Below are 19222 nucleotides of genomic sequence, written 5' to 3' on the forward strand. Positions count from 1 at the left end.
GAGAGAGAGAGAGAGAGAGAGAGAGAGAGAGAGAGAGAGAGAGAGAGAGAGAGAGAGAACGAGAACAAACTGGAGGAGTTTTTAAAGGAAAATTTAGAGAAGTAAGTCTTCTTCAATTTATGCCTTGTGTGTGGCAACAGTCACAAGTTGTTCTGCCCTTTAGCCCATTTCCTGCTCAGATGTCAGTGATTTTCCTAAAAAAAAAAAAATCTGACATGGGGGTAGCTGGGTAGCTCAGTGGATTGAGAGCCAGACCTAGAGATGGGAGGACCTAGATTCAAATTTGACCTCAGGCATTCCCAGCTGTGTACCCTGGGCAAGTCACTTGACCCCCTTAAACCACCATTGCCTAGCCCTTACCACTCTTCTGCCTTGGAGCCAATACACAGTATTGACTCCAAGACGGAAGGTAAGGGTTTAAAAAAAAAAAATCTGACACAAATTTGACCCATGTCAACCCTTCTCATCTCTTCCCCTTCTTAGTAAGCTTCACTTGCTCCTGGTTACCTCCAGGATCATTCAGTATAAAGCTCTCTGTTTAGCAAAGTACTTTTCACAACCTTCTTCCCTTCTCCCTTCTGCCTTCTATACCTTACTCCGTGATTTAGTGACTGGCCTCCTTGATATTCTTCACATTAGACACACCATCTCCCAACCCTGGGTATTTTCACTGGTTTTCCCTCATGGCAGAAATACTCTCTCTTCTCATCTCTGCCTTCAAGGGTTCCTTCAAGGCCAAACTAAAATCCCACATTCTACAGAAAACCTTGTTTGATCCCCCTTAAATCTAGTGCCTTCCCATTGTTGATTATCTTCAGTTTATCCCATCTTTATCTTTTTGTATACAGTTGTTTGCATGCTGTTTCTTTTATTAGACTGTGAGCTCCTTGAGAACAGACTATTTTTTTTGCCTTAATTTGTACTATGTGTCTGGCACAAAGTGTGCTTAGCAAATTTTTAATGACAGACAACTAAAAACTAAGAAAATACAGTTTCAAGGAAATCAAAGTAAAAATGTGTATCAGTAGGAAGAGAGAGTCTATGATATGAGAAGTCAAGGAGGCTAAGTACTTAGAAAGGATTCAGTGATTTTCTTTCAGTTAGGAGGTCATTGATGGGTAGCTTTTATTTTAAATAGGCTAGTTTTAGTAGGATGGGATGAATGGATGCCAGATCAGAGGAAGCTGAGAGACACTAAGACACTCCCCTTTCCCCACCGCCTACCCATTCAAAACTTTGTAGAATGGAAATTAATACACATATTTGAACATTAGTATTATCCCATGTGATTTTATCAATAAAAAAAGTAATTCACCATGCTATACTATATTAATGTGGTAATGAAAACAGTGACAGTATCCTGCTCTTTCAATTAGCTTAGCAAAGTGTGGGGAAAGGGGAGGAAAGAGATAGAGGGAAAGGAAGAGAATATGAGAAGAGAAGTGAGACAGAGTGAGACATAGAGTCAGGCAGAAGGGGGAAAGAGTGGAATCAAGGGGTCAGATTTGCTTTGGCAAGAGAATTTTCATTTTTCGAGACCAGGCAGAAGGAAAGGAAGAGAATTTGAGTGAAGATATAGGAATATTAAAGTATAGATACAGGTGATTCTTGAGGGAGTACAGAACACCTTGTGTCCTTCAATCAAATTGAAAGCATGATTGATCATGAGAATATTTGAGTTAGTAGTAGACTTTGGGACTTGGGCTTCTTGAACTGGTGCTTGGGAGCTAATGTTTGTACATATTCGTAGTTACCTTAACTGAACTAAGAATAAAAAATTATCAGTATATTTTGTTTACTACATATAAAGATGCTGTTTCATATTAAGTCAAATTAGTAGGAAAACAATCTTTTAAAATAAAAGTGAATTATATGTTAAATATATTAATCTTAGCATGAAAATATCTTATTTAAGCTATTGCATTTTAGATGAATATTAAAATGAGATACTTTGGCTGTTTTTAATAAATAAACCTCCTTAGGGTATAAGACAGAACTGCCTTAATCCTGAATTATATGTTTTAGAAGAGAGTATTATAGGAAGGCTATATATATATATACACACACATATATACTTGGGAAAATATTTATCTTCTTATGTTAGAAATGAAATGAAATCAGATATGACTATTTTGGGGAAGTTTAAACCTGCATGTGCATTGTTTGGAAATTATTTAAAATTTGTACCATTATTTTCTAGGGTCTTGGAAATTCACAGAGGGAATATGAAAAGCAAGTTGTGCTCTATAGTATCCGAAATCAGTTACGATACAGAAATAACTTAGGTGAGTAGATATTTTTTTGTTCAGATGGATAATACCGATATTGATTCTTAAATTTAATAAATTTATCACACTTTTTCATTGTATATTTTATATTATAGGCAGCTTGAAGGAATTAATAGAGAGCTAGTCTTACAATTGGGAAGACCTGGGTTCCATCCTATCTCTGAAAATGACTGATATGTGACCCTAGGCAAGTTACTTTCTGTGCCCCAAGCAGGTTGAAACTATGTAGTTATTACTGTGCTGATCTGCATTGGTAGAGGGCATTTCCCTCCTAGGAGTTACTAAACCAGTGAAATCATAGGTCCAGATAAGTAAAACAAAACAAAAATCTAATTAGAACTTTGTTGTGTGGAAATGAGTACACACATATGTACATTTGCATTTTCCTGTATAGGTGATGGTGAACCTTTTAGAAATGGAGTTCTGTCCCCTCTGCCCCTCACCAAGTGCCCCACCCCCTTACCCTAGACAGTGGAGGGATGAAGTGCTCCCATTACAGTGCTGGGCAGAGGGGTGGGTCTTGTGAGAAATGTCCTCAAGTGCATGGAGATTTGGGGCGGGGGGACAGCTCCACCCCGAGTTAACCAACTCTGGCAGGCAACTGCAGGCGTTCCCACTGAGAGGTTTGCTATCACAGTTCTATATGATCTTATCAGTTTGTAAAAAAAAAAGAGTAACTCACCATGTAGTAAATTAATGGCCACCATATTTTCTTAGTGATTTCACAGAAAATTATAGTAGAATGCTGTATTTTGTTATTTATAACCAGTAACTTAATCTGTCAATTCAAATGGTTCCCTTTCTGTTTTGTAGGTCAGGAGTATATTCATTTTTATTATTTTTACCATTAGATGACAGTTATTACCCTAGTAATTGTTACAGATATATAATTTTAATGATACTTTTTATTATAACTAGAAACAATGTTTACCTATTTTTTGCTATGGTTTTCATAGTTTCTTCTCATAAAATTTTCATTTTATTTTATTGTTACCTATTTTCTCCTTCCTAAATTTATAGTGTTTGTTTTAGGCATGCTATTTCAGAGTTAACTTGAAGGCTGCATAAATTCAAAAATCCAAACCAACATTTACTTGATGTTACTTTAAGTTAGCATTTAGTTTAGTTATCTTTCAGTTTTCTGCTGGTGAAAGTATAGGAGCTTTCGCAAGAAACAAATGGCATTAGTTAATATCATACAATACATTTAATGCATTTATTACTTAGCTTTTTGGAATCCAGTCTTATCAAATTTATCTTCCAAGCCTAGATATAATAAAGTCTCATTCTAAAGTTCAATGACTTCAGGTGCAAAAACATCCTGTTATTCTAGTTATTTTTTTTTTTAAGAATTGTTTCTTGTAGCATCATGAAAGTTTTCTTTGGTTTTCTTAGATGAAAATATAAAAAAAAAAGTTTCTCCATTATTTCTCTCTCTCAGATTTTGTTTTATCATTTGGTTCCTCTCACTTTTTCTAGTTTCTGTTTTATTCTTTTACTCTGTTTGAATCTTATTACCTGTTATTTGTATTTGTATTGTATTTAATAACAAACAAGAACAGTAAAGAATTGTTTTGTTTTGCTTCTTTTAACTAGTTAAGCATGTCAAGAAGGATGAACGCAAATATTATGAGGAATTGTTAAAATACAGTCGAGAACATCTCATGTTGTACCCTTACCATTTATCAGATATTATGGTAAAGGGTTTGAGGATAACACCATTTTCTTATTATACTGGGATTATGGAGGTGAGTTCCAGTGTTATAGTTATAATTAAGAATGGGTAAAAACTTATGGAAGAAAGACTACCTGTCTATCATAAATCAAAGGCAGAATTGTAATTTATACTAGCCTTTGTATGCATATATACATGCATATTTGTGCCTCTTTTGTGCCATTATACTTATTTTTTAAACAGTTATATAAGGAAAATAAGTTATAAGATTTTTTTGCTGTTAAAATTAAACTGTAATTTCTTAATGACTGAAGGTCTTAGTAATTTTTAAATATTAAGATTAATGAAATCTGGTAAAGTAGATAATATCTAATTATTAACTATGTATATAGTATAAATAACAATGGTATGCTCAAGATATTGTAGTCAGTCAATGGAAGAATAAAGAAAAATGCTTTTTGGGCTCTTGACTCTTAATATTTTACTTTAATAATCACTATTAAGTTAGTACTTTTGTCCCAAAGAAACTTGAAATCAGTTATCCCAAACCAGCCCAATTCTATTTTTTCCATCCTTTGAGGTTCACTAAATTTTTAGTTTGTATCTAGAAAATGGGTCTTGCCTCTTCATTTATCCAGATAGATAAATAGTGGGGAAACATTTTGTAGTTGGCTGATTTAGAATGTTGGCATTAACCCATTTTCGACTTAGACTTACAAGGGCAGAGAGCCCCAAGTGGCTCAGTTCTTGGTTAATACCCATTAGCTCCTATTCTCTAGTTTACTATTGACTGTTTTTTTTTTTTAAATTATTAGAGGGGGCCATTGTTTAGCTTTCTTTTATAGAAGAACCCTGGATTTGGATAAATGAGAATTGGAGGGACTGGGTTCTTAAGTTTAATTTTTTGATAGTTATTTCATCTGTCATCTCTGCTGAGCAGACAAAATATGACTCTTTGGGAATCATAAAAGTGGGGGAGAAGGTCTTCTTTCTTAATAATAAGTTGGGACCAGGTGTCATATATATTGTAGGTTAACTTATGATTTTACACTTGTGATATAATTTTTTTTGTACCATGTCCAAAAATCCTAAGTGAGGTTACCTTAAAATCTTTATAGTATCTATTATTTTCTTTTTAAAAGGACATAATGAACAGTGAAAAAAGCTATGATTCATTGCCTAATTTTACTGCTGCTGACTGTGAGTATTATTCTTTTCACTTAAGTTTAAACAAAGTTATGCATAAGTGTATGTATCTTTTATGACACTATCTTTAATTATTTGTCTAATCTGTTACACTGTAGAGAAGGTGGCAGTATTGATTCTTTATAACAGTAGGATTCATGTGAATTGTTTTATGTGATTCATTTGATGTTCAGTCCTTTATCTAATTTTCAGAAAAAAGAAATTAGACTGGGTGAAAGGGGAAATAATTATATATTTCTAGAGAGAGTCTATTTTTTCCTGGAAATTTGAATGGCATCAGTGAAACCATTAGTAGAAGGTTACGTTGTTTATTTTTTAAAATCTGATTTTGATGTATTGTCAAGGATATAATGTAACCCTCTGATTTCTTTTTTCTAAGGGTATGATGGCTGCCAAGTAGTGAATCACATAGAATATATTTTGTTCTTGGGAGTTCTGTAAGTGTATAATATGCTGATTCTGTTTTACCTGTAGAAAAATAGACCAGTCTTCCAAGAACATTTTATTTGAGCTTAATGTCCCTTTTAATATTTAGTAAATTTAGAGTAGTTTGAGAACCAGCCAAAAGAATCATCTTTAGAAAGGCAAAAAGCCCTTTTAAGATTAGCATTTCTTATTTTAGCAGTGTTTCATTCAATCTAGGAAACATTTTTTATGCACCTATAATATGCCAGACATTTTGGTAGGTGTTGGGGAACCTCTGAATTTCTAGTGTTACAGGAACATTTAGCTGAAAGAGCAGTATATAATTGCTGACAATCTAGAAACGTAATAGATAAGATCTTTTATTTAATTATTTCCTTTAAATTTCTAAATGTTAAATAAGGGAGGTAAAATATTAAATGAAGAGTCTTTTAAAAGTCTGACAAGCACATTTGCAAGGAGAAGCAACTCTATTTTAGTTAGACTTTCCATGTACTGACACAAAGACAAAATAGAAGCAACGTTTTTCTTTTTTTGAAAGGGACATGATAATCTGTGAGAAAAGCTATTATTCTTTTGTAGTAAGGTATAATAATCCAGTTTCTACTGTTGTGGTTTTACTGGTATAATTTATAAATAAAACTAAATTTTCATTTAAGGGGGACACTGAAATAAGCCCATTTAAAAGGAAAGCGTGTGTGTGTGTGTGTGTGTGTGTGTACACACAATGATTTCAAATTCTTAGTGATTTTAAAAAGGCCTGGTGACTCATTAAAAATACAAATAATAATTAAGATAATTGTTTAATGTCACTAGGGAAAACTTTTTACCTAAATTTAAAAGATCACAATATGAAATCTTAGGTTTTGTTTTGAGGGTAGAGGTAATTTATAAAACCGTCTTCTACTAGTTGAGAATTTGAAAATATAATTTATATATACCTTGTATCAAAAAATTTCATTACCTAAAGAAGACTTACAAATCTAGATAGAGGATTTGGAGGAGGCATAGGTAACAGAGTCAAAAGGATTGCAAAGCTAGAAGGGACCTTCTAGGATTCATTTGATCAATACATACCTAACCAATAATCTCTTCTACAACATTGCCAGAAAGTAAGCACCCAACTTCCACTTGAAATTCTTGAGTAGTGAGAAGTCATTCACTCCTAAAGCAGCTCATTTTAGCCCTAATTGGAATTTTTTCCCAGTATCACCCCTAATCTGTCCTGTCAGGGATTTTATAGTGGAGATTATTCTCATGTATTGGTTGGACTTGATGATCATGGCGTAATTAGAAAATCTTGAAGCCTTGGACTTCATCTCCCAGGATCTTTTCCCTTCATGCACATAGCATCCTTACTTAATGTTTATAAGTTTGTTATAACGCTGCCTCTTGCTCTCTTTTCCTGCGTGCGCAGCTGAGAAAACTGGCTTTATTCAGGCTTTTACTTTTGTCTTTTTATTTTCTTTTACTTCAAGTTATTAATAAATCTTGTTAATATAATACTTGGAGTATTTGGATATTAATTTTTAGTCTTACAATTTGGCAACCATGAAGGGAAAAGGATTCTGGGAGATGAAGTACAAGGGTTCAAGATTTTCTAATTACACATCTCTGAGGAATTGAAATGGTCAGACTTGTACTTTTAGAATATCAGATTGGTAGTTTTATGAGGATTGGATTGCAAAAGGAAAAGGCAAGTGGCCAAGGAAATTGTTGCAGTTGTTGATGAGCGGTGGTGAGTCTTTTGAACTATTGTGGGAGCTAAATTGAGAAAGATATGTGTTAGAGATGTGAACTTAGAATTCATGAGACTTGGCAACTGATTTGATATGGAGAAGATCAGGTGAAGGTAGAATGGCTAGTCAAGGATGATGCCAAGACCTGGAGACCCTGGATGACTAGAAGTATGGTGATGCTTTGAATACAAAAGGAGAATTCAGAGTGAGGGAACAGTAGAACCAATATAATTTAATTACATTCTACTTTAACTAAGCATGTTAAGGAGGCTAACACTTAAAGTATTTTGGAAAAGCTGATTTGTAGTGAGAAGTGAATGTAGCAATTTAAGAAATATCTCTAAAGCAGCTATATTGATTGGCTGGTATGTAACAATAAGGGAATATGTGCTCTGCTTTGGAACTCTTGCCCAGGATGGCTATAGTGCCTTGTGAAGTGCTTGTGCCTGCAGGATAGGCAGATGTGCCATCTCTCTATGGTGAGATATTAAACACAGTAATTGGGAATGTTTCTCTTTCTCTGGAATTCTATCCTGACTAAATCTGGGGATAAGATAAGAAAGAAGTATTCTTTCTTATCTTGGAAGCAGCTGTATGCCTCTCTCCTTCCCCCTTTACTGCACATAACCACTGTCTTCAGGTTCCCATCATAAAATGTTCAAACTAGTGTGAATTAGCTTTTTTCTCAAAAATGTAAATACATTTTCTTATTTTTGTACTTACTCTATGAGGTATAAATGCAAAGAAAGAATTGTTCATCTATAGATGAGGAAAAATTTTTTACCTTGGCAATAGAAAGGAAAGCAGTGGGATAAATAGGATTCCCAGAAGAAAAGAAAGAGGTCATCTAGGGAACTTAGTAGACTGATAGACTGAGGAAATGCTGTAGAATGACTGTATGCAGATTCCTGAAAAGCATTTGGCATACTTTCTCATGCTATCATTGTAGACAAGATGGAGACATGAAGGATAGATGATATCAATTTAATTAGATTTTTAAGTGGTTGAAATGAGTAGATCCAAAAGATAAGGCATTAATGGGTTAATTTCATCCTGGAGAGAGTTCTATAGAGGAATACCCCAGGAATCTATCTCTTGACATTATCATGATCATTATTTTTATTGGTGACTTGGACAAAGATTATATACTTATATTGTAGATAACTTATACAAAGTGGAACTGAGTGGATAGCAGATTAGATGATAGATGTAGTATCCAAAATGTTCTCAAAATGTGAGTAGACCAAGTTATAGTGGTAGATTAAGTCATAAAAGATAAAATTTAATAGTGGTAAATGTGAAATCATAACGTGGGTCCGAAATATCAACTTCACAAATATAAGATGGGGGAATGGTTAGGCAATACTTCATGTGAAAAAGACATGGGGAATTTATTAGTTTATAGTTTCAAGATGAGTTAGCAGTATAAAACAACAATCAAAAAAGCAAATTTGATTGTAGGCTATATCAAGAGATGCATAGTGTCTTGCAGTGTTGGTTCTGTTGTATTCTTGTTTTGATCAGAGTACATTTACAGTCTTGTGATCACACCTGGTTTTCACATTATAGGAAAAACATTGATAAGCTAGATTTATGAACAGAGAAGAACTGCTGAGATAGTGAATGGATTGGAGTTTCTCCCCTGTCAAAATTAGTTGAAGGCATTTATGATGTTTATCTTGAAGATGGACTAGGGCTGGGCATATAGCTCTGTGAATCATCTGCATAGAGGTGATAATTAAACCCATGAGATCACCAGAAAAGAAAATATAGCAGGAAAAGGCCAAGGACAGAGTCTTGAAGGAAATGCACACAGGGGACATGATCTGCATGGTGATCAGCAAAGAATACTAAGAAAAAAGTTAGATAGGAAGATTAGGAGAGAGGAGAGTAACCCTCCTCAAACTGCCGCCCCCCCCCGCCCCCCTCAAAAAAAGGAAACAAAACCTGATGAGAGATTACCTGAAAAAGCTGGTTAATAACAGAGAGAAAGAGAATATAATAATAACAATAATAATGATCATGATATTCAGGATGTAATTTTCTGGGGAAGATGAGGCAGATTCTGAACTCACTGAGAAAAGAAGGTAAGAGGACCTGAGGGAGGGCCAGTTATAATCTACACCAGTAGGTGAATGTGCTCTGCAACCAATGATAGAGAAGAGAATCAGGCATTTAATGTAACTAACAGGGACTCCAGGTCTCAGTAATTGCTTATAGATGGAAAGACTATGAGAGAAAGAGGTCTGGGAAGAAAGGAAATTTGTTTACTCTGGAATGACAGTTCTATAGGGCACAATTAAAGAGATTAGACATGATTGTGTGCTGTTTGAGAAGGATGGGGATGAAAGAATAGGAAGGGAGAGTTGGGGATAGTTTTCTCCTAGATAGCTAGACATTGATTCATCTGGAGATAGGACCAGAGAAACTTTTGGTGGGAAATTTTTAACCTAGCCAAAGGAGTGGTAATGAGTGATAACTAAAAAAATAAAGTTGATGCCTTAAGGTGTTGTTTTTGCTAGCCAAAGGCCAGAGAAATAAGGCCTTAGGAAATCTTGCTGGTTTGTCCTGTGTGTATGTGTGGAAAGGGTTAGGAGGTGATTGATGTTATACCAGATCCCACCCACCCACCTCTTATCAATGCCCATCTACTGCTAAGAAAAGCATAAAAATAAGAAAATTTTGGGTGGTTGGGGGAGAGGCAGGGCAGACTTACTAGGCTAGTGCAGGGGTCGGCAACCTTTTTGGCAGTGAGAGCCATAAACGCCACATTTTTTAAAATGTAATTTCGTGAGAGCCGTACAGTGCTCACAGTGAGCTCCTGTAACAGCGCCTGAAAAAAAATGGACTTTATGGCTCCTGCAGAAAGAGCCATATCTGGCCCTCGAAAGAGCCAGATATGGCTTGAGAACCATACGTTGCCGACCCCTGGGCTAGTGGGACTAGTGCAGCTAGGCCCCAAGAATTCCCTTTTAAAACATACCTGGCTTTGCTTGCAAGGCATTCCACTTTTGGATAGCCCCTATTGGTAGTAGGTTTTCCTTACGAGTCATAAATTTGCCACTTTGTTCCTAGTTTTGCCTTCAGGGACAAAGCAGAACAAATATAAATCCTCTTCAAAGTGCCAGCCCTTCAAATTTGAATACAACTTTCACATCCCCCTGCCCCCACCATCCTGCAACTTTTTTTTGCCCAAACTAAACATTTCAGTTGATTCTTATATGGCGCATGCCCTTACTGGTCACCCTCCTCTGGACATTCTTCAGCTTATCTTTGTTCTTTCTAAAATGTGGTGTAACTGAACACAGCACTGAGCTTCACATGTGATTTGAATATACTTACCTTTCAGTTCAATTCAGCAAACATATTAAGCAACCATTATATGCAAGGCACTTCGATAAGTGACGAAGATATGAAAATAAACAACATTCTTTGTCCTTAATGACCTTGTGATCTACGGAGGAGAGTAATGACATTTCAGCTAGTTTGGGGCCCGGAGGGGATGCAGACAAAAGTACTATCAGAAAATTTGAGGCAGTAGAACTTGTTTTTAGCTGGAGATCAAACAAAGGTTCATAGAAGAGGAAGTAGCATTTGAGAAGGGAACAATTTCAGTAGCTGGGTTGGAGGAGATTGTGTAATATAGTATCCTTTCATTTGTTAGTGGAGTCCCAGAGAAGGTAAGTGACTTGGCCACACTCACCTGTGAGGGTCAGAGCTAAGATTCAAACTCAGGTCCTCTAGCTCTAAATTCAACCCCCTTTCACTGATCAGCTTGTACTAATTCAGGAGATGGCAGGATGAGTTCTGGGAACAGTTGAGAGTTTAGTTTATCTGTAGCATCTGAGTAAGTGAATGAGAATACTATGAAATAAGGCTGGAAAGGTAGCTCGGAGTGAAATTGAGGAAGCCCTTAAAGTTTGGGATAAAGAATGTATGTATGTGTGTGTGTGTGTGTGTACACACACACACATATATACACACATATACACACATATACACATATATAATGTATATACACACACACACACACACACACACACACACACACACACACACACACACATATTTTATTCTTTAGGCAGAAGTTTGAAAACTGAGTGGAGTAGGGATTGATACAATCAAACTTGTACCTTAAGAAGATTAGCCAGTGTGTAGAAGAGTGGAAAGATGAAAGAAACCAATTAGGAGGCTCTTAAAACAATGTAGCGAGAAGAGATTAAAGCCTGAGGTGTTGCAATAGAAGCAGAGAGAGGAAGGCCTGGAGCAAGAAATATTGAGGAAGTAGAATTGATAGCACTTGGTAAATAATTGGATATAGGAAGTGAGAGGGAAGGGTCAAATATGACTGAAATTTTGAACATAAATAACTGGATGCCAGGAACAGAAAGCATAAAGGGAAGAGCATCAGGTTTTTTGAGGAAGATAAACTCATTGTGTCCAAAATATTTTTTTATGTGGTGGACCCCAATGTCATTTTGATGAAGTCTCTTGATCTTTTTTCAGAATAATGTTTTAAAAATGCATAAAATAAAATACACAGAATTTCAAAGGATTATATTGAAATAAACATTACATTTTCACAACCTAGTCCACAGACACCCTTCCCCTTAATCCCCTTAAAAAATCCATAGTTCCTTTTCAGAGTCCATGGACTTCAAGAGCTGCTTTAGATGAAGGTAAAAGGTATAGTGAGGAGGTGAAGGCAGCAAGTGAAAATCTTTCTTTTAGAAGTTTAGCAAGGAGAGATACAGAATGATAATTTGAGAATGTGTCATTCCAGGGAAAGGATTTTTTTTGTATTTAGGTGGAGAGAGAGAGTCATGCAAAAAGATCCTCCAGGGAATAGGATCAACATGGAGGTGTTTCCCATAGAAAGATATTTTTATACTTAGTAGTTATTTTTTCCTAGTATTAGAAGAGATTTTCAGACCATCTAGTCTATTATCCTTATTTTGTTGTGAGCTCTCTAAAAGATGAGATGTGCCTAAGGTCCAACAGATAGTTAATGAAAGATCCAAGATTTAGAACTCAGGTTATCTAGAACCCAGGTTACTTTATTCTCCACAATGATGATGAAAAAGATGAATTTGATTATCAAAGACAAAACTATTCTCCACAGTTATCTGGGAAGTAACATTGATCCAACAAAAATTATGAACATTTTTGATATATGTCACTATACCAAATACTCAATCTCCGAGCTTCAAGAATTAGAAATTCTTTAAAATACAGAGACCTAGTAGAGAAGTCAATGATATAGGCTCAAGATGAGTTATATGTTATCCCTATCTTTCTCCCTCCTATTGGAGTTGTTCCAAAGATATTTTCAATGAGCACAAAGATAAGTTTATATCTCAGTGCTTTTCAGTTATGAAAGGCACTTCTTTTGTGAACTTGTATAATAGTGCATGGAACAAAAAATTTCAGAGAATAATGACAGTTCACTGACTTTTCCCATGTCTCTCTGAACTCTGTTGTAAAAGAATGAAAAACAATAAGATGAAAAATAATGATGATAATTTTAAGTGATAATTTAAATTATATGACACTTTTAAGATTTACCAAGCTCTTTATCTTGTTGTTCCTCATAATAACCCTTGACGTAGGTAGTGTGAGTATTATTATCCCTATTTTACACATGAGAAAACAGGCTCAGAGAGGTTAAGTGACTTGTTCAAGGTCACACAACCATTTTGTTTACTCTTCTTCATAACAATTTCAACTGTACAATGAAGTACTATTAGTATTAGGAGAGTACTGTGCTTCAGGTCTGTAGGCTTTCATAGACTGGCTTGTGAACTTAACCTTTTTTTAATAAGCAAATGAATTTCAAGCTTCAAAGAACTGACTTAAAAAAATTTGTTCAAGGGGCAGTTCGGTGGCTCAGTGGATTGAGAGCAAGGCCTAGAACAGAGGTCCTAGGTTCATATCTGGCCTCAGAAACTTCATAGTTGTGCGACCCTGGACAAGTCACTTAACTCCCATTGCCTAGCCCTTATCGCTCTTCTGCCTTAGAACCAATACACAGTATTGATTCTAAGACTGAAGGTAAGATTAAAAAAAATTCATTGAATTCAAATGTTGGAGTTTTTTCTCTGAAAATTATTATTTTTCTCTTCTCATGAAATTGAGGTTTTCTGCTTTTTTAAAAAATTCATCTCATTCAGAAAAATATTCAGCAAAAAATATAATGCTGTGAAGATGGTTATGACTCAATTTTTCTGCCTCAAATTATTGCTTGCTAATTATTCTTAATTTTAGGACTTAATATTCAACTAAATATTTAAGGAAGAATAAAAGCTGAAAATAGTTCCTAAGACTCATTTAAGTATATTAATGTTAAAAGTATTTAATTACACATTAAGAAATGTGTAACTCAAAGGTTCTTCTTTGTTTCAGGTTTAAGGCTTCTTGGCATAGGAAGAAATCAGTATATTGACCTTATGAATCAGTGCAGATCATCAAAAGTAAGTTTTGTTCTCTTTTTTTTCTTTCTAAGAAACCTTCCCTTTGCTCCTCAATTCTGTTTAATTTGATTATTTTTATGGTTGCGGGATCATAGATTGCAGTTGCTTTTATAAACTTTCAAAACACATGTTTATACAAAAAAATAATCTAATTCATCCACTGAGATGAATTTTTTACATATTAATGTGCGGAAAAACAAGCTTTTAAATAAAAATGTTTAAATTTTTAAAAAGTATAACCATTTAACTAGTAATATTTTTCTAATTCTTAACTTACCTCTTCTCATTCTTCATATTAGCTACACTGAAGAAGTAACTGCACTTTTTCAAACTTAAGGAGATTTTACCTTAATTTGTACTTGTTTATCTAAGTTTTTGGAATCACTAAGGTATAAAGAGTACCCTAGGAAGACATTTCTTCTTTAAAAATACTTGAGGTATGCACCTATCCATACATAAACAGGTGCATACACATACATATATATGCATATATAAATAATTTTAGTTAATGCTGTCTACCCAGTTAATTTATCATATCTTTTAAAACACATTTTGAAGTCAAATGTATATTCCGCTTCTAGAGTGCTCTCTTAGAGAAAAGGTGAAATACTTTCTTTTGAAATAAGGGAAAGTCATAATTTTTCTATTGACTGTACAAGTTAAATATTATCTCAAATGGACTGTGCCACTGCAGAAATTTTTCAGAAGGAAAACTGCCCGTGATCTTCTGCCAGTGAAGCCTGTAGAAATTACCATAGAGGCATGGTGGGTTGTTCAGGCTGGTTACATCACAGAAGATGATATAAAGGTAATTTTAGACCTTTATAATTTTAAGTTCACTATAGAATTTTTAGGCAGATTAATTTTTAATTTGCTATAAAAATATGTTTCCATACTTGTTTTAATTTGATACTTCAAAAGAAATCTATGATTTCATTAATACTCTTATTATCTAGGCAGAATGCAAACACTTCATGGTATACTGGAGTGTCAAAATTCATCCTCCTATGGCCAGCCTTCTGTACTGAGTGAGCTAGGCTACTTGATGGGCAAATCTGTGTTATTTATCTTTAGTGTCTTTCCAGATTGGAAGCATCACCAGAGGTTGACTTCCACTATCTTAGCCTTTGAGAACCTGAGTCATTTCCATGCTCCATTGAGACACTGTAATTAAAATGCTTTAGTCATGGTTCTTCTAATAATATACTACTTTTCTCCAAAAAAAGTCTCAAAATAAATACTGGATAGGCATTAACAAACAAAAGAAGCTAAATATCTTTGCTGATCTGGGTAGCAGGCTCACTCAAAATCCTTATTGTTATGGTTATGGTTCTGGCAGCCAAATGGATAATAGTGTACACAGTTTTGTGAATCTTGGGGGTGAAATTTATAGGACACTGAATAAATGGATTAAAGTATCTTTTTTAAAAATTTTATTTTAATTTAATTTTTCTGAAGGAGACAATTTAATGGTATTTCCCCCCATACATATTATTTATCTCGCTCTTTGAGAGAAGTATCTTTGAAAAACAGTGAACTATTTCTAACAACAGTTTTTAAGAGGCTTATGGATTGAATTTGGATAGAACTTAATGAAGAATTCATTATTTTCCTCAGATATGCACTTTGCCTGAGAAATGTGCTATTGATAAGATCATCGATTCAGGTCCTCAACTATCTGGATCTCTAGACTACAGTGTGGTACACAGTAAGTGATATTAAAACATTCCTTTAGGTAACATAATAACTTGTATTTAAGTCATTGAAAGGTTTAATAACATTAACTCTTTGATTAATGTTGATGAAACTCCTGTTTCTTCAGATGGATATTCTGTGGAAACATACTCTTCTTAAAAAAAAATCCAAAAAACAAACCTTTACCTTCCATCTTAGAATCAATCTGTGTATTGGTTCTAAGGCAGAAGAGCAGTAAGGATTAGGCAATGGGGTTTAAGTGACTTGTCCAGGGTCACACAGTTAGGAAGTATCTGAGGCCAGATTTGAACCTGAGACCTCCCATCTCTAGGCCTGGCTCTCCACTGAGCCACCCAGCTGCCCCCTGTGGAAACATACTCTTAAACATTTCAAGTGTTCATCATTTCCCAGTAAACTTACAGTAACTGATAAGTGGAGATAAGAAACAATGAATTGTCAATTGAAGGGATTAGAGACACCAAAACAGCATGATTTGTCAAACTTCTGAATATATTCAGAAAATTACCCAATGCCATGATGAATACTAAATAAGAGAAATTTTAGTAGCTTTGTAACTTTTTTACAAATTACTTAATTTCCCTGGGCCTGTTTCTTTATCTATAAAAAGAGAGAATTGGGATTAGATGACTTTTATGCTCCCTTCTAACTCTCAAGTCTTTGATGCTATCATCTTAAATATAAGACAGTCTCTGCCTTCAAATAGTTTAGTTGGGGCAGTGAGAGAAGTTAATGGCACTGTAAATTGGTTAGGGACAGTGCTAGGTAATATAGCATTGCTTATAAAGAACCTTGGAATTCAGAGAAGTGCCAGTGTATTTGGAGTATTTGGAGAAGTAGTTAGGCCTGAGTTTTCAGACATTCTACCTGCTATTGTAAATTGTTTAGTGAATAAGCCCAGTATTAGAAATGTTTACAATTAAAGAAAAACTTCATATAAAGGAACAAAATGTATTTTTTTCCCTTTTACTTTTTAATTTTGAGATGCAATATGGAGGAGATAGTAACATACTTTTATCATAGTTTGTCATAATGCAGAAATATTTGTCTAATACTAGGAAATTTTTGCAGACATTTTCATGGTAAGTAGAAAGAACTTTAGAGTCAAGAAAACTTGGGGTAAAATCCTGCCTCAGACATTTACTAGCTATGTGACTGTATACAATTCACTTAACATCTCTGATCCTTACTTTCTACAAATTATTTTTATTTCATATTTAAATTTCATTTTAATTTCATCTGCAAAATGAGAAGACTGAACTTAATGGCCTCCAAGTTCCCTTCTACCTCTAAATCTGTGATCCTCTGAGTCTGTGGTTCTCTGGGATCTTACAATCCAAAAAAAGTTCTGGTTTAAATTAATATGAAGGGAGTATAGTGATAACCAAATATAAACTTAAATATATAAGAAAATAGAACTGAAAGAATTTACATAGACCATAATTTTTTATTTGTAGTAGAGGTTAAGAAGAGTCATAGAGTGAATACTTATGAAGAAAGGCCATCAGCTTTCCTCACATCATTTGTGGAAAGAATAGAACATCAAAAGTCAGAGAGAGAGAGACAGAGAGAGGAAAGGAAAGAGGGAAAGAAGGAGAAAAGGAAAGGGAATATATAATCGGTGTTTCTGAGCTAAACAAGCAGCATATTTAGAAGCCTCCTAAGTACTGGCATAATTCTTACCCCATATTCTCAACTTCCTCTTTATCTCTATAGCTGGTGAGAGAGCTTCTTCCTTTAACTTTCAGCCTACCACAATTTTGGTGTTTGGTTGTCTCTATTCATCATTGTTACCACTTCCCTTTGTTACTTTTTACTTTCTAAACTATGGATACTTTACAAAATACTATTGCAGTTGTGTTTGTAGAAAGTGTTAATGATGTCATTAATGCACGAACTGAAAAATATCATATGCATTTAAATTTATTTTTAAAAATTTGAGTGCATGGTGTTTGTACTATCCCAGAAAAATAATTATATTTCTTATCTTTTGGGGACTGGCAGGAGAAAGGAAAAGAACAAAAAATACTTATTTTAATTTAGTTTTGTCCAGTAAATCTAAAACAATGTATGCTTGTTATTTTAGGTTTATATAACAAAGGATTTATTTATCTTGATGTACCCATTTCTGATGATAGTTGCATTGCAGGTATGTATATACTAGTAGTATGATATGTTACAGCATTTATTAAGTGTCTGTAGCGGATAATATGTGCAGAAGAATGTGTTAGATAGCCATTAAAGGAGATACAATGTTTATATGAGATAGTTCTTGCCCTTAAGAATCTTTGAGTTTAGTAGATAGATAAGATGCCAATCCAGATAGTATTATACAATATATAATAATTCTGCAGAGTTACAGAGTGCTCTATGAGACATGAGGAGGAAGGTCATTATTGACTTGGGAGGTCCTAGGAGTTTATATGGAGCTCTGCTTTAATGGACATGTTGTATAGTTAAGGAATGTGAAGGGTAGGGCAATCTACTAAGTTTCTCAATAAATACTTCTTTTGTGACAGTTACATTTGATCATCTTATTCTTTTTTTGGGACCTTTTAATGTCTTTTTTTGGGTGTGTGTTTAAGATCTGTTCTAGTTGTGGAAAACACATAAGAATCTTAGAATATTTCTGAATCTTCTTCTGTTGTGTGTGCTAGAGGTAGCAATGGTGAAGATGATTAAATTGTCCTGTTCTGACATGATTTAACCCTAATAGTGAAAGAACTTACTTTGCTTATTTTTTTATTATTAATTTTTATTTTTTAGAAAAGTTATCATGGTTACATGATTCATGTTCTGTCCCCTTCACCCCCCAACCTCCCCCCCCCACCATAGCTGATGTGCATTTCCCCTGGTTTTAACATGTGTCATCAATCAAGACTTATTTCCAAATTGTTGATAGTTGCATTGATGTGGTAGCTTCGGGTCTACATCCCCAATCATGTCTGCCTCAACCCAACCCAAGTGTTCAAGCAGTTGCTTTTCTTCTGTGTTTCCTCTCCTGTAGTTCTTCCTCTGAATGTGGGTAGGGTTCTTTTCCTTAAGTCCCTCAGAATAGTCCTGGGTCATTGCATTGCTGCTAGTACAGAAGTCCATTACATTTTATTTTACCACAGTGTATTGGTCTTTTTTGGCTCAGCTCCTTTCACTCTGCATCAATTCCTGGAGGTCTTTCCAGTTCACATGGAATTCCTCCAGTTTATTATTCCTTTTAGCACAATAATATTCCATCACCAGTATATACCACAGTTTGTTCAGCCATTCCCCAATAGAAGGACATACCCTCGTTTTCCAGTTTTTTGCTGCCACAAAAATCACGGCTATAAATATTTTCGTACAAGTCTGTTTATCTATGATCTCTTTGGGGTATAGACCCAACAATGGTATGGCTGGATCAAAGGGCAGGCAATCTTTTGTAGCCCTTTGAGCATAGTTCCAAATTACCATCCAGAATGGTTGAATCAGTTCACAACTCCACCAGGAATGCATTAATGTCCCAATTTGGCCACATCCCCTCCAACATTCATTACTCTCCCCTACTATCATTTGGCTAATCTGCTAGGTGTGAGGTGATACCTCAGCGTTGTTTCAATTTGCATTTCTCTAATTATTAGAGATTTAGAGCACTTTCTCATGTGCTTATTGATAGTTTTGATTTCTTTATCTGAAAATTGCCTATTCATGTCCTTTGCCCATTTATCAATTGGG

General features: G+C 34.7%; 1 protein-coding gene across 1 annotated transcript in view; it reads left to right on the top strand.

The window, feature by feature from the left end:
- Window positions 1-19222, top strand: part of FAM91A1 (family with sequence similarity 91 member A1) — a 62533-nt gene that overhangs the window by 8815 nt on the left and 34496 nt on the right. Inside the window, exons 2-8 of the mRNA XM_044658280.1 lie at window positions 2201-2285; window positions 3885-4036; window positions 5106-5163; window positions 13734-13801; window positions 14496-14609; window positions 15419-15509; window positions 17601-17663. Of these exons, the coding sequence (XP_044514215.1) occupies window positions 2201-2285; window positions 3885-4036; window positions 5106-5163; window positions 13734-13801; window positions 14496-14609; window positions 15419-15509; window positions 17601-17663 (631 nt within the window). The remainder of the gene's footprint in view (window positions 1-2200; window positions 2286-3884; window positions 4037-5105; window positions 5164-13733; window positions 13802-14495; window positions 14610-15418; window positions 15510-17600; window positions 17664-19222) is intronic.

This window comes from Gracilinanus agilis, chromosome 1 (genome assembly GCF_016433145.1).
Source record: "Gracilinanus agilis isolate LMUSP501 chromosome 1, AgileGrace, whole genome shotgun sequence".
NCBI classification, from domain to species: domain Eukaryota; kingdom Metazoa; phylum Chordata; class Mammalia; order Didelphimorphia; family Didelphidae; genus Gracilinanus; species Gracilinanus agilis.